The sequence below is a fragment of the Drosophila suzukii genome, chromosome 3, assembly GCF_043229965.1.
Source record: "Drosophila suzukii chromosome 3, CBGP_Dsuzu_IsoJpt1.0, whole genome shotgun sequence".
NCBI lineage: Eukaryota > Metazoa > Arthropoda > Insecta > Diptera > Drosophilidae > Drosophila > Drosophila suzukii.
The window spans coordinates 38,873,016-38,898,258 of record NC_092082.1 but is presented as its reverse complement, the minus strand read 5'-3'; the positions used below and the strand labels follow the sequence as shown (position 1 = coordinate 38,898,258).

The 25,243-nt window shown below is 37.2% G+C and overlaps 1 protein-coding gene across 8 annotated transcripts in view; it reads right to left on the bottom strand.

The window, feature by feature from the left end:
* LOC108011912 (calcium/calmodulin-dependent protein kinase kinase 1) overlaps positions 1-25,243 on the bottom strand; it is a 244,973-nt gene that overhangs the window by 171,975 nt on the left and 47,755 nt on the right. The window contains exon 2 of one of the 8 annotated variants that reach the window (XM_065868456.2): positions 1,167-25,136. The exons of the other annotated variants lie outside the window; for them this stretch is intronic. Within the exon in view, the coding sequence (XP_065724528.2) occupies positions 4,944-6,587 (1,644 nt within the window). The 5' untranslated portion in view covers positions 6,588-25,136 and the 3' untranslated portion in view covers positions 1,167-4,943. Of the gene's footprint in view, positions 1-1,166; positions 25,137-25,243 lie in introns of those variants that run through there. 8 annotated transcript variants of the gene reach the window in all.

The following is a 25,243-nucleotide window of genomic DNA, read 5'->3' as shown; positions in this document are numbered from 1 at the left end:
TAGGGTGGAACGTGCACTAGGCGTAAAGCGAAGTGAACTGCGCAAGCCTTGACTGTCAACGAACTGAGTGTTGCCCTGGAAAGCGAGGTACCTTCTCACCCTGGTCTAAGAACGGTGACGCTTCCCTAAGCCCACACGTCCGATCTATCTGCGAGTCCAAGACGAGACAAGCGGCCATCGAGTCAACGCGTCGGCAAGCGAGCAGAGTCATACGACACCAGGAGCATCTCAAGCTACAGGAGAAACCTTGTAATAAATCAACCAAAATAAACCCAATGTAAACCTTTGAATTCTGAGCTTTCTCACTGATCTACTGGGTAGTTACGTCATTTAAATTTTGGTGGGACGAACAAACAATATACTGAGATAGCCGTACGAATCTCGCAGCGAGCAGATCAACAAAATCAGTTCTTTATAATTGATTTAGATGAATAAACAAGGAAGAACGCTATAGTCGAGTACCTCGACTATCAGATACCCGTTACTCAGCTAAATAGAGATATGCAACTAGCAAAGCGAGATTAAAATGCGCCACCTACCGGCGGTATACAGATTTAAGCGTTATGGGCGTAAGAAAGGGCGTGGCAAATTTTTTTTTTGGACCAATCGATAGGTATTGACGAGACCAATACATTTCAGTTAAAATTTTTTATCTAGCATACAAATTGTGGGCGTCACTAGTTTTCGCGGTTTGTGGGCGTTAGATTGGGCGTGGCATATTCGCGTAACAAACTTGCGCTGCGTATAAGGCTACGGAATCTAAATCTGAAATCCCAATTCCCTATCTTTGATAGTTTCCGAGATATCCACGTTCATATTTACGATTTTTTGAAGTTTGTGGGCGGTTTATGGGCGTTAGGGTGGGAGTGGCAAACTTTTTTTTGTGTCAATCGATAGGTATTGGTGAGAACATTACATTTCAGTTAAAATTTGTATTCTAGCATCAAAACTGTAGGAGCCACAATTTAGGGCGGTTTTTGGGCGTTAGAGTGGGCGTGGCACTCTACTGAAACAAACTTGCACTGCGTAAGAAGCTCAGGAATCTGCACGCCAAATTTCAATAGCCTAGCTCCCATAGTTTCCGAGATCTCAGCGTTCATCCGGACAGACAGACGGACAGACGGACATGGCTAGATCGACTCGGCTAGTGATCCTGATCAAGAATATATATACTTTATGGGGTCGGAAACGCTTCCTTCTGCCTGTTACATACTTTCCGACGAATCTAGTATACCCTTTTACTCTTCGAGTAACGGGTATAAAAATTTTTATTTTACAAACAAAATCACCTTACTTTACTTTCATTTAAGGACATTATCATATTGCCATTAGCGATGCTGAGAATGCATGGTTTGATTTTTTAATTAAGGAAAAAAATATTTTTGGGCGGGTCTCGGACGATATTTTTATTGATGCACGTGCGAATTCCTCACCTAGTTTCCCGAAACAGATACCTGTGTGACTCCCAAAAAAAAGTAATATATAAAATAAAAATTTCACTCATTGTCCAATAAAAAGGATCTAATATTAAAAATTAGTGAATCAAAACATTTAAATAGTAATCTAATCGGGATTTATTTTAGATTTAATACATTATTCCAAGCCATGAAATGTGAACTGGCCTACTTACATTCAGGGTAATTTCAGCAATTAAGGGAACGACCCTAAAAGTTCCCTGTTGAATTTTCCATTTATAGATGTCAGCTGTTCTATCAGCTGTTTGTCGGATTGTCAAATTGCCAGGCTGTGTTTACCAAAGATTTTGCTTAAAATTAAGGAAAATGCCGCAAATAAGCCAAAAAATTAAACTATTCGAACTGCTAACAGGCAGCATCCTATCCGATATCTTTTATTTGCATATTTTATTCAATTTTTAAAATTTGTTTGTCATTTACCTCTTCCTCCATGTTTACAAGTGACCAGAGTTACCCTCTCACTTTTAGTCGAGGACAGCGACAACTCTGGTTTTCAGCAATTCAGCAAAATTTTCAACAGCCCCGAGCCTGTTGAATTGCAGAAATTTCTGAGAGTTGACTTTGTATGAAACAGCTGATTAACAGATGACAAAAATTCAACAATTCAGCAATTTAAAAGTTTAGAGAATTCTCTGTTTGTTTCATTTTATTTCTTTTTATACCCTTGCAGAGGGTATTATCATTTCAGTCAGAAGTTTGCAACGAAGTGAAGGAGACGATTCCGACCCCATAAAGTATATATATTCATGATCAGCATCACTAGAAGAGTCGATCTAGCCATGTCCGTCTGTCCGTCCGTTTCTACGCAAACTAGTCTCTTAGTTTTAAAGCAGTGGTCGGCAGCGGCCTATCTAGTGAGAATAGGGAAGTGTTCTGCCTATCCTCTGCTCGCTCACGTATAACGTACATGTTCGTGTGACTCCGGCATGGGTCTTCGGGTCATTTTTTCTCAACTTCGGCGCGCTTTTTTGTTGCTGCGGCAAAGGATCTCAGTGCAAAGCAGAGAAACGTCTCGCTACAGCACGCCGCGCGCAAACTTCGTGTTTGTTACACTCACACTAATGCAAGGCAAACTTGTGATGGTATGTGTGTGCCGACCACTGTTTTAAAGCTATCGGGCTGAAACTTTCCTTAAAGTCTTCTTTCTTTAGCAGGTAGTATATAAGTCGGAAACAGCCGGATCGGACAACTATATCATAAAGCACCCATCGGAATATTAAAAAAAAAAATTGTGTAATTATTTTTTATTTAAAAATCAATTCAACAGTTTATGGAATACCCTTATTGTTTCATTTGATTTCTTTTTATACCCTTGCAGAGGGTATTATGATTTCAGTCAGAAGTTTGCAACGCAGTGAAGGAGACGTTTCCGACCCCATAAAGTATAGATATTCTTGATCAGCATCACTAGACGAGTCGATCTAGCCATGTCCGTCTGTTTCTACGCAAACTAGTCTCTCAGTTATAAAGCTATCGGGCTGAAACTTTCCCAAAAGTCTTCTTTTTTTGCAGGTAGTATATAAGTCGGAACCAGCCGGATCGGACAACTATTATTATATCTTTGGTGTTTTTATACCCGTTACTCGTAGAGTAAAAGGGTATACTAGATTCGTCGGAAAGTATGTAACAGGCAGAAGGAAGCGTTTCCGACCCCATAAAGTATATATATTCTTGATCAGGATCACTAGCCGAGTCGAACTAGCCATGTCCGTCTATCCGTCTGTCCGTATGAACGCTGAGATCTCGGAAACTATACAAGCTACAACACTGGGATAAGGCATGCAGATTCCTGCGCAGCGCAAGTTTGTTGCAGCAGAGTGCCACGCCCACTCCAACGCCCACAAACCGCCCAAAACTGTGGCTCCTACAGTTTTGATGCTAGAATAAAAATTTTAACTGAAATGTATTGTTTTTATCAATACCTATCGATTGACCCAAAAAAGAGTTTGCCACGCCCACTCTAACGCCCACACCTGTGGCGTCCAGAATTTTCATGCTATATAAAAAGTTTTAACTGAAATGTATTAGTCTCGTCAATACCTATCGATTAATCCAAAAAAAAAAATTTGACATGCCCACTCTAACGCCCATAACGCTTAAATCTGTCTACCACCGGTAGGTGGCGCATTTTAATCTCGCATTGCTGCTTGCTTACCTCCATTTCCCTTTGGTCCCATTAGCTGAGTAACGGGTATCTGATAGTCGAGGCACTCGACTATAGCGTTCTTCCTTGTTTAACTTATAAACTCCCACGCTTGGAAATAACATTTTTAATTAGTTCTGAACTTCGAATCTAATTTTATCAAAATCTGACGACTATATCATATAGCTGCCATAGGAACGATCGGAAAGTTGGTGGGAAAATAAAATGAAACAAATTATAGCTTCGGTGTTTTTTAACATATAACCTCCTACGTTTGAAAATCCATTTTTTAATTGTCTGAATTTCGTATTTAGTTTTATCAAAATCGGACGACTATATCATACAGCTACCATAGGAACGATAGGAAAATAGGTGGGAAAATAATATGAAACATATAATCTTATACTATTGGGAATATCATTTTTTGTATTTTTAAAGCGTTTCCGGCCCTTTAAAGTATAACTAGCGGAGTCGATCTAGTAAGACTAATTAAATTAAGGCCCATTAATCCCTATTTTTCGGGATTGTTTCAATTCAATGGGCATATTAAAAAACCGCTAAGCTATCACACATTTTTTGGGTCAATCGACAGGTGATGATGAAACCACCCTTCAGTTCTGCAGTAGAGACACGGTGAAATGGCTCATGGCAAAAAGCTGTTTGCCGCTTTGCCGCTGTTGACGTCAGCAGAAAAGTCGGGGCAGCGTAGAAGACTGACTACGAAAACGATCGTGCAACAAAGAGAGGCAGATTTTCGGAAGTTCCCTCTCTTTCTTTGTCTTATAATCTGCCTGCACTCGGCGCTCTCAGAGACAAATTTCGGCCGATCCGTTATTTCTTTTGCGTCTCTCTGTTATGTTTGGCTAGCGACTAAGATTTCGGCGAAAAATTTTCGTTGAGCAGTTACATGTGAATTCCCTATTATTTTAGGAGCATTATTGTATATAAAAAAAAGCAACTAATATTGTTTTATAAAAGTAAATTATTTGTGTTGGGGCGGTGCGGCTTGATCGATGAAATAATTGAAGCCCCAAGATTGAGTGGTACCCAAAAAAACACGGGAGTACTTTTGGGGTTTTTACGCGACGTGCGTAGGTGTTTATTCGTACACTTTGAAACATGAACTGCTTAAGCCTAACTTAACTTAAGCGCTCCAGAGCAGAGATGGAGAGGGAGAGCGGACGGCAGTGCGAGCGCGCGAGATAAAGAAATCTGGATAAAACTGCCGCTCGACACTGCCTCCTGAAATTAAACGCCCTCTTGGCGTGAACATTCTCCCCCCCCCTTGCGAGGACACCCGTAGCAAGAACCTCAGGATAGTAGGCTCAGGAATATTTTGGAAGTATAGATCGGTCGTCCGTATGTAGGAGAGTGTGGTGGGCCTTTCCACACTTGTGGCAGTGATGACCACTGCGGCAGGAGTCCTTGGAATGATTGTGAGCCAAGCAATTGGAGCAGTACTTCTGGATATGTACTTCCTGAAGCCGATTCTGGGGGCTTAGCCGTAGAAAGTGGTGGCACTTCCGTAGAGGATGGATCTTTTGGCAGACTCGGCATTGGTAGGATTTAATACCTCGAGTACGTCTGCCATCCAAGGCGGGGTATGGAACCCAATATTCGGATGGAGTATTCTTAGGAGGACTTTTTTGTACGGAAACTTGCGTTGAATAGGACGCAATGATGTGTGGAACTGAGGCGGATACTGGCCTTGGAGGGTCGGATGGAATCGTCGTAGTAGTAGGACCGCTGTTTCGATGCAGCAATGTGTGATGCCGATCTTGGCAAGTGAGACAGTTGTGAGCGCTTGTGCAATCCCGGAATTGATGGCTACTTGCAAAGCAATTGGAGCACAACTGCTTCCTTTGGATATAGGCTAAGCGATCTTCTACCGTCATCTGTAGGAAGCGTGGACATATACGCATGGGGTGGTTCTTCTTCGAACACAGATCGCAGCCTTTGGCTATCGGAACTAACCTTGTGTTGAAGGAATTTATTTTTGAAAATTCTGCCTCTCGATTTGTGTGTTTGGACTGGACGTGGTGGAAATTGGAAGATCGGAAGCTATCGACGGCCTCAAGAGTTAGATGGCGCTCCGTCAAATATGCATCAAGCTCAAGCCACGTAGGAATTTCGGCTTTATTTTGGATGGATTGCTCCCATAATGAGAGAGTGAGCTTTGGTAGTTTTGTCGAGCACATATAAACCAGGATAGGGTCCCAATTCTCAATATTAATACCGGAAAATTTTAAGGAAGTTAAGCAACCTTGAAAAGTGCGTTGAAGTTCCTTTAAGGCTGCTCCCGACTCCTGTGCTATGGATTGCACATTGAAAAGTGTTTTCAGGTGACTGTTCACCTGCAATCGCTTATTTTCGAAACGCTCAGTTAGGTTATTCCAGGCTGAGCGAAAGCCATCATTGGTGAGTGGGGATCTTGAAACTATGGAATGAGCTTCGCCACTTGTTTTTGAATTTAAATGGAATAATTTTTCAACGGGCGTTAGACTCGGATTGTCTATGTATATTGCCGTGAAAAGGTCCCGGAAAGTTGGACAGCGAAGATAATCGCCAGAGAAAACCTCTGTGTCGATAGGAGGGAGCCGACAGCCATAAGACGTGGAATTTTGGAACGGAGTTACTGGAGCTTGAGGTATTTGGGAGGAGCCCTTTTGGATTTGTTCCATCAGCTGCGCGGCAAATATTTCGTAAGTGGAGTACGTTTGGTAATACTTGGACTTTAGTATGGATTTTGTTTCTGCGGCGCTCTCGCCTGCAGCTATAATGCAGTCGGAGCATATGTCGTATGCTGCCTTTACCGTTTGCCACAAGGAATTGAGATGATCGCGACGGATTTTATAGGCGGATAACGTTGGTGTAGGAGCACCTGGAGCGTTCACAGTGGCCTCAAAGTGGATCAGACAGTCAGCTGTGGCCATAAATCGGGTTAAAGCGGATTTTACTGATGTTGCCATGACGTTAAATAATTTAGAATTTTAATTCTGATGTAAGGAAACGGATTGGAATCAAATTGGAATTTAGGAACCAATTAAGATTGTAAATATATACGGTCACTCTGTCGGATAGGCAATAAATATTTATTATATCGGATGGTCGGACTTATGTAAGGAATTACGGACTTTAATATTGTATGTTTGGAAGGAACATTTATTGTGAGCTCTTGACCCACTGTGCACTGGAGAAGGTATCGATATACGTATGTATGTGTGTACATATGTGGATTGCGAGTAGCAGAATAACGTTGCGGGAATGGGAAAGACTTCGCTTATGTTTGTATGTCGGTGCGTTTGTTTGTCACCTGCACAACTAAATTGCAAACGATTTGCTGGAGTAAATTTGTGGAATTTGTAACTTTGTTAATATTGGAAATAGTTTAGCCGTATTTGTAGGTCGAGAAAAGTAGTTGGAGTGGACTGTATTAGAAAGAGTAGTTAGAGTGGACTGTATTAGAATATTTATGTAAATATACACACGCAGCTGGAACACAGTAAAAAATAAAGAGTGCAAATCTTAAGGAAAAATTTTATGACCGGGAATTTTTTACTGCGGCTGAGTTATATTTTACACACGATTGGAATTGAAAATATATTTGACAAATATTTTCGTTGAATAGTAGCACTGAAATTTTTACTGGAATTGTTTCAAGTGTGCAACTGTGGGCAAAGGAAACTGGAATATTGTCGGGCACAAGTAACGGAATTGAAATACATATATTAAATGCCGTTGCGTCGGATTAATCTCTTTTGGATTTAGACAATATATCATACAGAAAGTTAGTCGAAATAGGGTTCGAAAAACTGGCTGTATGACCGGCAATTATAGTAAGCGGAACTTATCTGGAGTGTTTCAAGCCTGCTGGGACAAAATCAAAGGAAACTCCAGGAGAGGAAAGTCCAAAGATTTTGAAATCCGGCTCGAACTGGACCAAAATGTTGGGGCGGTGCGGCTTGATCGATGAAATAATTGAAGCCCCAAGATTGAGTGGTACCCAAAAAAACACGGGAGTACTTTTGGGGTTTTTACGCGACGTGCGTAGGTGTTTATTCGTACACTTTGAAACATGAACTGCTTAAGCCTAACTTAACTTAAGCGCTCCAGAGCAGAGCGGAGACTTAGGGGAGAGATGGAGAGGGAGAGCGGACGGCAGTGCGAGCGCGCGAGATAAAGAAATCTGGATAAAACTGCCGCTCGACACTGCCTCCTGAAATTAAACGCCCTCTTGGCGTGAACAATTTGAATATAGTAAATTTAAGTAAATTGAATTAATTTTTAATGTTATGTTTACTTATTATGCATTTTAACTACAACATAATTTTTTAGTTTAGATATAGAAATTTAGTCCGTTAAAATTGATTTCAATATTAAAATTTTTTTTTTTTTTATGGATTATACAACTAGTTTGTTTACATACAGGGACTAAAAGAATATTGACCACAGGGAACTTTATTTTTCTTTAAAAATAGTTCCCATCCCTAAAGCAAACAAAGGCTTAAGGACAATATAAATATCGCCATTTCCTTTAAAAGCCCTTTAAAGTCTCCTGTCATGCCAGATTCGGCGATTCTTAGACAGAAACACGCTTCTAAATGAAAAACAATCCGGATTTCGTAAAAAAAAGAAGCCGCATAACTGCAATATCTGACATTTTAGAAGATATTCGCCAAAAAATTGACAAAAACTGTGTAATGTTTCTGACGCTTCTTGAACAAAGCAAGGCATTTGATTCTGTTAATCATAACATAGTAAGCACAAACTTAAGAAATCTACTTGATTTCTCAGGTACTGCAGTAAAACTTATTGTTTCACATCTGACTTACAGATTCCAGGAATTCTCTGACAACAACATAAGTAGTATGAAAAGATGTGTTCTGTGACAATCATCATATTAATGGCCCCAGGCCCTCCTCCCCCCTCATTAACATATGCGGGTTCTAGGACAATTAGCATAATCCAATAAATTACCTTATTTTAATGGGCTTTGAAGTCATAAAAATGTCACGTTCATGTCTATAAAGAGTATACTTAATTGCCCCCAACGCCCCCACATCCCCATGTGACAACATTGATCATGTATAATTCCCCTTATTATGTGCAATTAATAGTCACGTGAGAAAGGTGCACGTGAGAAAGGTCGCACACCCATAGTATCCAAAGGTTGTTTTCTCAGAGGAGATTGCGCCCATAGCTCCAACATCCCCATGTGACGATATTGATCATGTATCCTTTTCCTCATTATGTGCAATTAATAGTCAGGTGAGAAAGGTGCACGTGAGAAAGGTCGCACAACCAAAGGTTGTTATTTTAGAGGAACATATCCGATCATGTTGGGGAAAGGTGTGATCACGTACCCTTTCGCCTCATTATCACAGGTGTTGCTGTGCACGTGAGAAAGGTCACACACCTAAAGTATTCAAGGATGATTATCTAAAAGGAACATGCCCGATCACGTTTGGGAACAATGTTTTCTATGATTGTAAAACTAATTTAGAAATCAAATGAACCCCAATAAAATAAATCTCCCAAGTTAATGATTCTCAGATGTGAAATATTTTCAAACAGACATTATTTCGCCCCAGAACGTTTAACTGGTAAATTTCCCAAGATCTCTCCTATCCACAAACGGGTCATAAACATGTCATAAAAGGGATTCAAGCAAGAGCTACACGAACATGCGAACCTGTCTATTACCTGACCGGAATAAAAGGGACACATGCACAAGTCTGAAAGCGCATGCCCATTGACAAGATCGTGGGCCTCAAACCAACGAACACACGGCTGACTGCTAGCTCTAATACGTTCCCATAATAGGGGTTGAAATCACGTCCGCGCAACAACTCGCAAGTAGCCGACATATCTCAGTCAAGGAAATATTTTCCATTCTCCGTACCTGTAATTTTAACTCGAAATAAAAAGTCAGAAGCTTATGTTGTAGCATAATAATATATTTATTCATTTATTTTGATATTGCGAACATTATTATTATATATAGAAATTAATTTTCTGCTATGATTCCGGCGATTTGCATAGAAGAAGCAGGCGCACGTTTCCGACGTCATTTCTGGATTACAAAATGTAAAGTGTTCACCATATTTCGTAGTCTTGAGATCATGTCCACCTCGATTCATGAACATAGATTTTGTGTTTAGAAGGTATTGAAGGTATTGTTCAATAAATTGCTCAATTTTATCATGAAATTTTATTTAATAATTTGTTTTTCTTGTAGATCTTTACACATCTAGTCTCAACTTTAAAAATATGTATAAAAAATTGTTGTATTGTTTTGGAGATACTTTAAAAAATTTCAAAATAATGTATACACTGTTAAGAGTACAAACCTCCCCCTATGGTATGTATCACAATAGGGAAACCAGTTTCCTTTAAACCTGTTTAATGATGGACAGCCCATTTCCTCTATATTAATAAGTTAACGACGCCAAAAAAAACGTCTGTAAAAAACGTTTTTTTTCCACACCTTTACAAATAGTTTGTTTTCCGCTAGTAATTGACCTTAGATACTTTCGAAATTGTAGAAAACTGTTTTCTCTATCTTTCTAAAAAATTTTGTGATGTGTATTGGCTAACCAAAATGCAGTCTTTCGAGATTTTGTATTTAGAGAAGTAAAATCATATGGTGGTTCTATTAAAAAACTATTATTCAAGTTTGGATTCGAATACAATCTCAATTTCCTTTAGAATAAAATTTTTATTATTATCAAAGAAACCTTGAATATCAATTGAAACAGTATCTTTCAACATTCTTCTAGTCCGTTTAATGGGTCGTATTCAATAAGAGACAATGAGCTTGGGTATTTTCAGTTATCACTGATTCGTTTTGATATGAAAGATCAACCACAATAATAGGACCCTTCAATTTAAATTCATTTGGGGTCAAAAATGGCTGTGATTCACGATTATAGTAACTAGATTCAAATCTTGTATACTTTCATATTGGTGAGCATACTGATTCTTACTAAAACTCAGATTATCATATGGATATGATAAATTATTTGTGATAAGTTCTCCATTTAGTATAAATCAAATTATTACAAATTTTGGTTTTTCGCGGTTAGCCGACAATTTCACATTCCAGTTGTGTTGACTCCCATACCCCAATGTGGGGTTAGCATATGAATACCAACTCCGGAAAGCGATTGGTTGGTTTACACCACCTTTAATAATATCGTACATCTTAAGGTTTGCAAAATCGCTTGAAGTTACATGGGGAATTTTCCAGGTTATATTCGTCATTTCCAGTTTAAAAGTTTTGTTTATTTCAGATTTGTTTAAACACATCGCCAAGATTCTTAGTTAGCGTAGAAATTTCGTCTCCACTGCTCCATCCAGAATTTAATAGATATTGACTTTGAAGATTATCCAGAGATATAATATTTTTTAGGGTAGTAGTCATACCGACGTGGACTTGACGCGTTGGACACGTTGTATTTAGTTGTAACTTAGCAGTATTTTGATAGTTACTTTCTGTTTAGTCTTGTTTTTGGATGGTTACTTTTTGTATAGTACCTGTACAGTACTTGGTTTTGGATGGTTACTATCTGTATAGTATCTGTAAAGTACTTGGTTTTAGATGGTAACTAACTGTTAACAAGTGTTTTGAGTTGTCATAGTCTCTTATTAAGAATTATTAAAGCACACAAGTTAATGTTTCTCAGATGTGTTAGCCAAACACACTTGCAGTGAACTATCATTACCAGACCGTCATCAAAATCATATGCCCGAGACCCTCAAGACCATTGACCTCATTGAATAAAATACTTTCCCTTCAATTGTACCTGTAGTTTTAATTACAGTCAGAAACAAATTTTGTAGGATCATTTAATATTTTTTTATATATTTTATTATTGTAAACATATTTCATTAAATTCATTATGAACTATATATTATATATATTTGTATATAATTAATTTTCTGACTCCATCCCTCTGTAAGAAATGTATCGGTTATTAATCTTCGTTCCAAACGCAGATTTTCGCTTGGTTCCCATAGATAGATGTAAAATAATTCTCACAATTTAATTTTTCCCAGATGTTGGATTATTTTTAAAGCATGCATTTGTTCTAACCCATATTAACATTATAATATATTTCGAAGGCATCATTACCTAACATAGGAGCGTCTTTTAATTTAATTTAATCATTTAATTGATTCAAGTTCATGATAGAGGTGTTGTGTTTTTTTTATCTGTTTTTGTTGGCAACTATTTTTCTATTTCTACTTTTCTAGTTCTATTCTATTCGTTTACTAAATGTATGAGTTAGGCATCATTGTCTAAGATTTTGAATACGTTTAATAAGCTCTATAATTACAATACTCCTCTGGTTTTCGTGATTTATGATGGCGGTTGAGCTGCTTGGACTTTGATTACTAGCTGTTATTAACTGTTATGAGCTATTATTAGATGGTAACTATCTGCTTAGTAGATGTTTACTAGTTGCTTATTAGTTGTTATTAGCTGGTTACTATATGTGTAGTAGATGTATACAAGTTGTTTACTAGATGTTATTAGCTGGTTACTAACTGTTTAGTGTCTGGCTTCTATATATTTAGTAAATGTGTACAAGTTGTTTACTAGATGTTATTAGCTGATTACTAGCTCTTTAGTATCTGTTTACTTGATGTTTACTAATTGTTATTAGCTGGTTACTAGTTCTTATTAAGTTCTACAAGCTGTTATAGTCTTTTGTTAAGAATGATCAAAAATTCTTGATCACTAGACGACTTTCGATGAGAAGTAAAAACTTACACTCTGGTTTTCAATGTGTTTGCTGTGTACGTAAGAAAGATCGCACAACTACAATATCTGAAGATTGATATATAAATCTTAAAGGAACATGTCCGATTATGTTGGGGAAAGATGTATCCTGTGATTGTTAAACTAATTAAGAATTGTTTTTGTTTACAAGCTGTCTAAAAGCTGTTTAGAAGCTGTTTTGATAATCAATTTTGATTCATAATGACAGATATTAAGAATATATAATAATATCATCCACTTTAACTAGTATATTGTAAAAATAAAACATTTCCTTTTTTCATATTCTTTCACCTTATGTAGGTATAATAAATGTATCCTTAACTACGATAGCTAGCCTTACACCCATAACTATAATTATTATCTACAATAAAATGTCTAAAAAGAACAATATATGGAAGTCAAAAAACGATTTAAAACTAACTATAATTGGAAGAGTAATTGAAATCGCTCCGGCGTAATACAGTAAAAACAAAAACACTGTGATTATCCCATTTTCTATCACCATAACAAATGTGTATACCCACACCTAATGACCAATTGTATCCTTTGTCCAAAATGTGTGTGACTTTCACTTGTAAATTTTTCACCGATAATTTAAATCCCATTAAGCAAACCACCCATTGCTAACCCCAGAGTCAAGTTGGTTACCTACAATAAACACAGGTGGTGGTGAAAAGGATTGCTAAAATGCATCGACGTAGGCGCAAAGGTCAAGGTAATGGAAAAAAATCATGGAATATTATCCCTTCATAAAAAGGCCATAAAAAATATAATTAGGAAAGTATTGTTTATTCGCGAACCATTTATAACTGTTAGCAACAACACAAATAGTTATGGTTATAGTTACAAAGGATTGCTAAAATACCTCGACGCAGGCGCAAAGGTCAAGGTAATGGAAAAAATTCATGTCGTCGTCACGTGGAAATCCCCGTCTATTGCGTTGACTCTCCCGATAACATCGTTCAGTTTCTGGAGCGATTCGTGCGTTGAGTCAAACAACTTAGTGTTGATTCGAATCTGCTGATTGTTGTACCTTGCCAAGCTGTCCTCCTCTTTCCCCCAATCCGATTTGTCCGGTGATCCCGCGACCCATTTCCAGGCTGATCCTAGCCAATCGATTGAGCGTTGTCTCCGTGTTGGTGCGCTATCTATGCGCGAGATTCCTTCCGAAGCGTGCTGCAGATAGTGGCCAACCAGTGTGTTGATCGATGATTACCATAGCCTCGTTTGCTACCTGGTCGATGAGTTGCTGCATGCGGCCTGAACTGATGACGTGAGCCAGTTTGAAGACGCAATTGGTCCTCCAGACGGTACCTTGTTGTAAGGGGCCAACCAGTGCATCATATTTGAACATATGGAGGGTTGTCGCCTCGTAGATTGTAGACGCGCTTGTAGCGTCAGAAGAGGATTAAATGTACATGAAATTGTAGAATCTTATAATTAAATTGTCTATTTGTCTTAATCTTAACGTTCGTGTCGGTGTTTTTTTGTGTCTATTACTATTATTTTCGTATTGTTATTATTTTTATATTATCATTATTTTTGTATTATCGTTCTTTTTTTACTATTATTACTTGTGTATTTATTTTCATTTGTGAATAGCTATTACTAAAAGAATTTATTGTTCCCCTTTTCTAAGGGGTTTATTTTTTTCATTTCAATAAGTGTTTATCTTAGACTAGGTTTTTCTTAATTATATTTGGGAGGATATTAAACGGTTTTATTTGATTGTGTTTGGGCGAGGTTATGAGTTAGTGAAACGTTCAGTACGCATTTTCCTTTATGGTTTTAGATGAATTTGTATATTGTTAAGAGTTAAGATATTCTGTTGCTAGCCTCCCATACCACATATGCCGAGTAGTCTACTTTTCTTTTAATTGAGGTTCCTTTCCAAAATTTAATTCCTTAAGTGTGGTTTGTGAAAGATTTTTCCCGACCCTGTTTTAATAGTGACCCTTCGGTCATCCTGAACCTCTTCTGCCTTGAATCGTTGTTTTTCCTTTGTTTTTATTTGTTTATTGGCGACATACACTGTGCCACCTGGTTCATAGGAAATTGGGTCGCTTCTATTTTTATTGCGCCCATTGTTGGTTAAAGTTTGCTTGTGCTCAATGAGCCCTCGAATGTCCTCAAGAGTTTGTTGTTTAAAGTCAGATAATCCCTGGTAATTTATTCTAGAAGTACGGTTGAAAAAATTATCCACGGGTTTTTTATGCGTCACCGAGTGGGCAGTGTTATTGTACCTCTCTGCGACAATTGCGATAAGCTCGGTGGCTTTAAAGGTGGGATATTCACCTTTTTAGCATCATTTCCATGAAGGTAGAATGGAATCTTTCTACCTGACCGTTTACTTCGCTTTTCTGCGTTGGGGTATGATAAAGTTCAATCCCCAGCGATCGCAAGTAGTTTAGGACAGTTGGGCATAGAAGGCTCCTTTCGTTATCAGACACTATCATTCTAGGCGCTGTGGATGGATTGATGGATTGCTGATTTTGATTGCAAGGGAAAAATGTTAGCAAATTTAGAGAATTTGTCGATGCAACTCAGGTATATTTTTTTCTTCAATGTGAAAACGTCGATATGAAGTAACTACATGGGTAGTTTGGAATAGGGGTTGACTGTAATGGTGGTTTATTTGGGTGTCTGTCGTACTTATACAATTTGCAAGTGGTGCAGGTTGACAGTTGTGTGCGAATAATACTAGCCATCCTGGGGAAGTAATACTTTTCTAGGATTTGAATACGGACCTATTTTGAATTTCTATAAGCTCTGCGATGCTCTTTATCGATGACTTCGAACATTTTTTCTTTATCCGTAATATCCTCTACTAAACGCTGTGTTATACGGATTTTATGCAATTTAAAATTCTGGAAGCAACAGGTTTGGAGGAGTTTTAGGTAATCATACGGGTTTTTAATTCCATTGATTACTGAAGGTTTCAAGTATTTCTTTAGTGAGTTTAGAAGGGTTAAAGGGGTGTGATCATTAATTGGAATTGAGTGGCGCACATACCCAGGATGTAGGTGCCCACACGAATAATCGGACAGATCTAATTAAAAAATCAATTGATTCCGGTAGGCGTTAATCGGGGTTTCACGTGGGGAATTAAACAAGAGGCGCCTTGAAGAGCGCTGTGAACCGTAGCTATGGAGTCCGACTCGGAGGCGTTATCATTGTCAGAGCCCAGGTGATTAACATACGTTGAAACTCTTGAAAGGGCATCGGCCACTATATTTGACTTCCCTGGCTTGTATATTAATTCGCAATTGTACTCCTCAATACGAGACTTCCAGCGTTTTAACTTGGCGTTAAAATTTCTATTGCCCAGTGCAAATGTTAAAGGCTGGTAATCAGTGTAAATCTTAATAGATCCAGCATCATACAAATAAGAACGAAGGTTATCTAAGGCCCACACTATCGCGAGCATTTCCTTTTCGATGGTGGCGTAGTTCTCTTCTGTCTGACTCAAAGATCGGGATATATACGCAATTAGCCGATCTTTGCCAGAGTCCACTTGAGAAAGAACTCCTCCGGTAGCGTAGTTTGACGCGTCTGTGGTTAGGTGTAAGGGTTTGAAAAATATGGAAATGTCAATACCTCTGAAGATGAAAGGATAGTTTTCAAATCTTTAAAGGCTTTCATTGCGGCATTATCAAGCTCATTGGGGACTTTTTTTGATTGTGAAGATTTATGAGATTACATGAGTTGATAAGAAATTATTTTTTTCTAAGTTGACCTGCAGTTTGGCTTTCTCCAGGTTGTTGAAGACAGCGCGGAGGTTTTGCCAGTGGCTATCATAGTCCTCACTGAAGACTATTATATCGTCGATGTACACATAGCAAATCTTGCCAATGTGTTCCCTTAATACATCGTCGATCATTCTTAGAAATACCGCTGGGTCATTTTTCAACCCAAACGGAAGACGAAGAAATTCGTACTTCCCATTCAGTGTAGAAAATGCTGTCTTTGGGGTATCGGATTCCAACATGTAAATTTTATGGAATCCCGAGGTTAAATCGAGAGTGGTAAAATATTTGGCCTTTCCTAGGCTGGCCAAAATAGAATTAATGTCCGGTATTGGATAAGTGTCCGCAATCGTGACAGCGTTTAAGCGCTTAGAGTCGATGACCATGCGGCATTGTTTCTCTCCATTCGGTTTGGGTTTCTTTGGAACTACCCAGACAGGGGAGTTATAGGGACTTTCTGATGGTTTTACGATCCCATCCCGCAAGAGTGCTGGTGCGAATCTCAGTCCTAACGCTCGTGTCTACGGCCTCTCCGGGCGAGAGTGGTTCAAAGATTTTGAAATATTCGCTGATAAGCGCGTTTAAAGCTTCCTTTGCAGATTCGGGATGTTTTGCATCCAACAACAGATGTACATTTAGGGATTTTTTTGCAAAGAGGGGTATTTTAATACCGGGTGATATTGTTAAGAGATTGTTTTTTCTGTCGATCAGGGCTTTTAAGGTTCTTAGGGTGTCGTCTCCTATAATGCCGTCAAATGATTTTAGTCCGGGAAGAACAAAAAAGGTGAGAACAGTATCGTTCCCAATTGGTATAAAAAAATTTCCAGTGATACGGTGTGTTATTTTAATATCACCCCCCGCGGATTGAACGACAAACGGCGTGGATAATGTTGTAGAGCCGGCGGAATTCTTGAGGCTAATAAAATTATTGTTAGCGCCGGTGTCTGTAAGAAATTGTAGTTTAGCCCCTGTTTTAGTTTCATATTCTATTTATGGTATGCCAGAGAGGCTTCGGTCATAAAATTTTGTTCGACATCGCTAATACACCCTACTTCCTCTAAGGAAGAGCAATGCTCTATCCCTTGAGGTGAGACTTCCAGTTCCTCTACCTCGTTATTGGGATGTCGTTCATAGTGTTTATTGGGAGTGGGGTTCGATGATGGGGTGGATTGAATATGGTAAAGCCTTTGAGCTTTACGGAAGGGATTCAAAATAGAGTTAGCGCTGGGGTTTCTCTTGATGCCGCCGGCCTCTCCTTGACGCGAGTTAAAATTTGACCTATAACTTTGACCTGGTTGGTTTGATTTTTGTTTAATCGCTAATCTGGCCAATCTGGAATCTTGGAGAGCCCTGCACGCTTCCGCTTGGAGCAAAGTTGTGCCCTGGACTCGTTTGGGCCCTATTGATAAATTGATGCGTCTGGGGGAACCTCGGTGGGTTAGGTGGTCTATAGCTCTGATAGGTTTGGCTGAAGTTCTGTCTAAATAAAGGCGCCATTGACGTAGGGTTCCTCGGCTCCGTTTTCTGTAGCTCTAGACAAATAGAGTACGCTTCGTGGACGTCCGCAGGCTTACGGATTGTTAGAAGCCTAGAAGCGTCGCCGTTTAGTCCCCTAATAAAGGCATTAAGAGCCTTGTCCCTTTGCCCGGCAAGAGTAATTCGTGCTTTTTATTTTAATCATCATTAGTGAGACGTGATTATTAATCCTAAGGTAAAATTCGTCTACCTTTTGGTTTCCCTGGGTCATTTTGGAACGATGGAAAACGGTTTTCCTCAAACTCTAAAGTATCTAGGAACAATTACCAATGAAAGACAAATTATTTGTAAAGGTGTGGAAAAGAAACGATTTCTACAGACGTTTTTTGGGAGTCGTCAGCTCATTAATGTCGAGGAAATGGGCTGTCCGTCATTAAACAGGTTTAAAGGAAACCGGTTTCCCTATTGTGAAACACACCTTAAGGGCGGGGTTTGTGCTCTTAACAATGCATACATTATTTTGACATTTTTTAAAAGTAGCTTCAAAACAATAAAATAATTTTTATACATAACTTTAATGTTGAGTCTAGATGTGTAAAGATATGCAAGAAAACAAAATTAACCAAATTAAGTTTCATGAAGAAATTGACCAATTTATTGAACAATTTAAAGGAGAGATAATTGGTCAGCATTTTCAATACCTTCTAAACACAAAAACTATGTTCATGAATCGAGGTGGACATGATCTCAAAACTACGAATTATGGTGAACACTTTACATTTTGTAATCCAGAAATGACTTCGGAAACGTGCGCCTGCTTCTTCTATGCAAATCGCCGAAATTAAAGCAGAAAATTAATTTCTATATATAACAAAAATGTTCGCAATACCAAAATAAATGAATAAATGTATTATTATGCACAAAATAAACTTCTGACTTTTTATTTCGAGTTAAGATTACAGGTACAAAGAATGGAAAATATTTCCTTGACTGAGATATGTCGGCTACTTGCGAGTTGTTGCGCGGTCGTGATTTCAACCCCATCCGTGAGGTCGTTGGCGTGAGGCCCATGATCTTGTCAATGAGCGTGCGCCTTCTGGGTTGTGCATGTGTCCCTTTTATTGCGGTCAGGTAATTTACAGGTGCGCATGTTCGGGTAGCTCTTGCTTGAATCCCTTTTATGACATGTTTATGACCCTTTTGTGGAAAAAAGAGATCTTAGAAAATTTACCAGTTAATCGTTCTGAGGCGAAAATAAATGTCTGTTTGAAAATATTCGACATCTGAGAATCATTAACTTGTGAGATTTATTTTATTGGGGTTCTTTTGATTTCTAAATTAGTTTTACAATCATAGAAAACATTGTTCCCAAACATGATCGGGCATGTTCCTCTTAGATAACCATCTTTGAATACTTTGGGTGTGCTACCTTTCTCACGTGCACAGCAACACCTGTGATAATGAGGCAAAACGGTACGTGATGACACCTTTCCCCAACATGATCGGATATGTTCCTATAAGATAACAATCTTTGGTTGTGCGACCTTTCTCACGTGCACCTATCTCACCTGACTATTAATTGCACATAATGAGGGGAAGGATACATGATCAATATTGGCGATGGGGGCAATTAAGTATACTCTTTATAGACATGACCGTGACATTTTTATGACTTCAAAGCTTATTAAAATCAGTTAATTTATTGGATTAGGCTTATTATCCTAGAACCCGCATATGTTAATGAGGGGCGAGAGGGGCCTGGGGGCCATTAATATGCTAATTTTCCCAGTGCGTGTCTTTTTATACTACTTACATATCACCTTTTAATATGCGCACAAGTGGAATTTCACAAGCATCGCTGTCTATGATATGAACTTCGAACGCATTAGTTTGGGTTCGAAAGAAAGCTTGTGTTTATAAACCGATTGGCAAGTGCGGCCCTAGAAGTTAATGGCAAAGGCAAAGACAAAATCAAAAACAAGGGCAAGGCTAACCATGGTTTGGATACCTTCTAAATACTCTTCTAAAATAAATCCTCCCGATTAAATATGAATTTAATAATACTCTCTTAGTTCTGTTAAAATAAAATTCTTGATTAACAAATTTTTCCTGCTTTATTTTTATAATCGTTAAAACAAGTTTTCTCTTCACTTAAAGTGCAGTAATTATTAAAGAATTCGTTCTTAAACATTTCATAATTTGTGTTTGCGCATTTTGCGACTGACTTGCTTGCTTATTACTAGTTTCCTAACGATTTGGGAAATGGCTCTTAGATAACCAGTATAGTATATTTCGCATTTTTTTTTTATTATAGAGTACTTTTTATAAATTATTAAAGGTGCGATTTTGAACACAGAATTATCTGATTCTGAATATATTATTTCTTTGTTAAAATATAAATTAGTTACGTGGATAAACATTGTAGGATTTTAAAGTAAGAACATCCTTGTTGTCCTTGAAAAGAAAAAAATCGGGGCTCAAGTTATCAATTATTTCTGAACTGGCCAATATTATTATTAATAAAAAAAGCATTAGTGAAGAGTAGGGTAAGAATAGTAAGAAAAATTTGGTTGGGAATAGCACCTGTATAACAAATTCATCACCATGAAAGTGGAATCATTGGAAAGCCTGTTCTTTTGGCTATAACATTTTTTACACCACTTTGAAGTCAATTGCAAAGTCTTCGAGAAATGTTGCAAAAATTTAAAAATACTTTTAAACCTATCCCTTATATTTATTCCCAGAAAACTAGTCGGTGTTAATTTGTTTTTGTTCGACCCCGACCACCCTTTGCACTGATTGGTTTAGTACTACTAGATCTGCGGTCATCGAGTTTTTGTTGACAGGTGCAGTTACCACTGGTTTTCGTTGGTACACAATATGACAATCGCTCAAATAAGGGCCCGTGTTGATTGGTGCGAAGAAATTTTGTAAAAATTTGAAACACCGCCTAAGGGAATAACATGAACATCCTAACGTTGGTCAATATTGAAATTCAAATGAAATAATAATGGAAAGCTATGACAAATAAAATTAAACTTTTTTACCATGGATTTCGTCCAAATATGGTTTGTTTGGTTCGAATGGACGGTAACTTTAAAGTGCTACACTTCTCGATTAGTGGTCAAATTTGTTTAACGTTTTTACGATATCAACAGAATACTTATAGTCACTAAGTCGTTAAAAAATTATACATTTGCAACTTTTCCAAGTTGTTGCTCACAATGTACTTATTGTGGCCTATTCATTTATTCAACGGAATTAAAGGGTGGCATTGTAGTTGTAAACTACAAATTAAATTAGTCAAGCGCAACTCAAGAAATAACTAAAAGCACGGAGATAACAACAAAAATTATTTTAAAAATCTTTAAAAAAACTTATTTGTTTAAGTCTTTTTGACTTTTTCTCGTGAATTAAGGTTCCAATTCTACTAGGAACTAGCATCATCCTTCTTGGGGTAGTTTCAAAGTATTATTTTGTAATTTCGTGTAATCTGGCTGAAATAATTTAACCTGTACTATTAGACTATATTTCAGCTCGTTAAAACCTTAAACTGTATTGAAATTGTTGTAGACATTCTTTAAGGAACCTTTCCATTTTTCCGTCCTAGATATTTTTTAAATGGTTGAACCATTTTTGCATAGTAACGGAAAAATTTTCGGTAATACCCCGCTCGGCCTAGAAAACGTCGTAGTTTTCAGTATAATGTTGTTCAATTGTGTTTGAAGAAATAATAACACCATCCATATACACATGGCATGTTTTTCCCACTTGGTCTCTTAAGATATCATACATTGCTCTTTGAAAAATGTCTGCGTGCGTTTGCTAACCCAAAAGGCATTCATAAAAATTCAAATATTCCATTATTGATAGAAAATGCTATTTTTTTCAATATTTTAACCTTTCATTAACATTTGGTGGAAATACCTGATTCAAAATCAGTTGTTGGATTTCTTAGTTTTAATATTCATTTAATTGGAGCAGCGAAAGTGCAGCTTTAGCCTCTCGTGAGTTTCAGATTTTAAATTACTTCTTAGGAGCTAAATAGAAATGCATTTTTATAATGTGAAATGGAGTTTCCAATGAATACTCCGTTTTGGATTTCTTGGGTTGGTATAAATATATACCTGGTTGCTGCATTTATAGCAATTTTTTGCACAACTTCGTCCTTCCTAATTAATTTAATACTAAAACGTTATTTATGCTATTTGATATCATTTCAGCACTGACAATTGAAAATTGACAGTTTTCTTGTTTTCATTAGTAATCCTCTTGGACTATATTTCTTAACCTTTCTTTTCTCATTTAATCCCTTTTAAACTTTTCCGATGAATTGAAAAACTCAAGCTGGTATTACTTCTTTGTAGGTATACCGTCATACTGTACGGCTGTGTCCACGTCAGAGCGAGACAGAAAGACATGGACTCTATTTTTGAAAAATGTAAAAAATAAATGAACTTTGGTGTTTTTTTAACTTCTTCTCTTGGGAATATCATTCTTTAAATATTTCAGAATTTCGTAAAAAATTTTGAAAGTATCGGACAACTATATCCTATTGTTCCCATAGGAATAATCGGGAAAATATTGGAGGTTTTTGTTTGAAAAATTATAACTTCGCTGGTTCTTGACATATTATTTTCTTCTCTTAGCGATATTATTATTTAAATATTTCAGAATTTTGAATTAAATTTTTTTATTCATTCGGACTCTATATCATATAGTGCCATAGAAATGTTCGTGTAATTAATTGTAAGTAGAAGGAAAATAATTATATCTTCGTTATTTTTGATCAAATTTACTTCTTTACCGGTAAATTAAATTTGTTTAACACTACAGAATTACGAATAAAATTATTAGGAAACCGGACTAATTTATCATAAAGCATGAAGGAACGGAAAAAAAGTATTAGCTCGACTCGATTGTTTAGGTTGATCACGAATATATACTTCTGCGTTGCAAACTTATGAACGAAATCAAAATTTCAGTATACAGTTGTAAACAAAACTAAAATTTTAATCACACCAGAAAATCCAAAAAAGCTTTTTTTTTTATTTTGATTATTCAATTCTTAATAATTTCTAAGCAAAAACAATGATGACACAGATAAATTCGAAGAGACTAAAAGTAAAAACGAAAAAAACCCCCATAAACTCAATTGATGCTCGACTAATGATGTCTGAGATGAGAAGGAACAAGCTTTTAACACCAAAGGGTGCTTCTCTGGCTATTAACAAGAATGTTAGAGAATGGACTGATAGAAGAGCGCTGCGAGACATCAGATATATTTCAAGTGTAAAAAAAACAAGAAAACATGTTAACTTCGGCAAGCCGAAGTTTGTATACCCTTGCAGTTATAAGAAATATTCAATGTTAAATTCTTAGGGATTGTGGCTAGCTTCACTGAAATTCATGTAAAATTAAATTCGTAATGCTGATAAGTTACAATATACTATATCCAAGAGTAAAAGAAAATACGATTAAAATCAACAAAGCAAAATTGTTTAAAAATAATTATTTCATTATTTTTCTGACTGTTTCTTTGACAGCTATATGTTAGAGTTGTCCGATTTTTATTAAATTTAATTCAAAATTTGTAAAAATACGAAAAATTATATTCCCAATAGTATAAGATAATATGTCAAAAAACACCGAAGCTATATTTTGTTTCATAGTATTTTCCCACCAATTTTCCGATCGTTTCTATGGCAGCTATATGATACAGTCGTCTGATTTTGATAAAATTAAATTCGAGCTTTACAGCTAATTAAAAATTGTATTTCCAAGTGTAGGAGGCTATATATTAAAAAACACCAAAGATATAACTTTTTTATTTATTTTTCCGATTATTCCTATGGGACCTATAAGATATAGTTGTCCGACCTGGCTGGTTCCAACTTATATACTACCTAGAAAGAAAACTTTTGGGAAAGTTTCAGCCCGATAGCTTTAAAACTGAGAGACTAGTTTGCCTAGAAACGGACGGACAGACGGACAAACGGACATGGCTAGATCGATTCGTCTAGTGATGCTGATCAAGAATATATATACTTTATGGGGTCGGAAACGTCCTCTTCACTGCGTTGCGAACTTCTGACTGAAATCATAGTACCCTCTGCAAGGGTATGGAAATATTATGGTTTGGGGATGCTTCACATGGTGGCATGCTGGCCCTCTGCACTTAATAGACGGTATTTTGCGGAAAGAGGACTACCTACAAATTTTCCAAACCAATATTACAAATTTTATTGAAAAATGTGCTTATCCCGAAACAGAAATTATTTTTCAACAAGATGGGGATCCAAAGCACACTGCGAAAATTATTAAGGAATGGATTGGTAAGCAAAATTTTAAATTGATGGAGTGGACAGCAAAAAAACAAAATCCCGACCTCAACACGATTGAAAATATTTGGTCAATCGTGAAAAAACGGCTCGGGCAGTACGAAGCAGCTCCATCAAACATGGCCAACCTTTGGGAGCGTATTGAAGAGAGCATGCCAAACCGCGTACAGGAAGACATATCAAATAAAAGTCTTTGGACAAAATCTTAATATTGTTTTAATTTTTTGAAACGTTCAAAATTGAGTTTATGCGGGTTTTTTTCGTTTTTTCTTTTAGTCTCTTCGACTTCATCTTATCATCATTGTTTTTGCTTAGAATTGATTAAAAATTGAATAATAAAATAAAACAATTAAATTTTTGGGATTTTCTGGTGTGATTATGAATTTGTGGGTGACGAAAGTCATACATTTGTGTTCCTTTAATAATGACGTTAACAAAATGGTGAATATTAAGTACCGCTTTTTAAAATTTTTTCACGGGGCTGCATAAAAGGACACCTTTTTTAAAATAAATAAATTTATCGGTTCGTACAGAACTTGTTTTATCCAACGGTTAGTTTTTGGTGGCGTTGAGGCTGTTTCAAAGTCATCCATTAACACAACGTACAACTCGTCGCGAGTCACCATTTGAAGTATGCAACAGGACCATTTCGGCTAATTACAAATCGGGGTGCTTAAACTAACTTTGAACTATTTTTTTTTGTAATGCCGTGGTGTACAGAAAATTTTTTTCATAAGAAAAATGTAGGTAGATTCCATTACGGTACATGGGCCACACAATTTAAAATGTCGGCGATCATTTTCATACTCTTTGGGTACCTGTAGGTGATAAGTTTGTATGATATTTTAACTAATTTTTAAGGAGAAGTTGTTCGTAGAAATTTAAAAAGTTTGACTTTCTGGTCCTGTGTAATTAGTTTTTAGAGAAGTATGCCTATTTTTTAAGATTCAGTCCATTTTGGTGCTTTATTTTTGTTGGCGGTGTCAAGTGGCAGTTGTTTCCAGATGTATCCATTTCGTCCATTTTGTTCGGTCATTGGCTTCAACTGTCCCCGAAGTCACAAATCTTCCCAAAAGCTCTTCGACTGATATCAGAGGGGGCAACAGATGCCGTGTGATAATATAGGGCGAGAGCTCACGATAAAGTACCGTAAGGGTGTTTGAGTGGAACCTATCGAAATTCAATTGATACTGTCAGTTAGACAAATTGAATGCAGCTAGACTGGCGATCTTGACCAACAAAATGCTTTTTACGACTTAGCACTCATTAAACAAGAC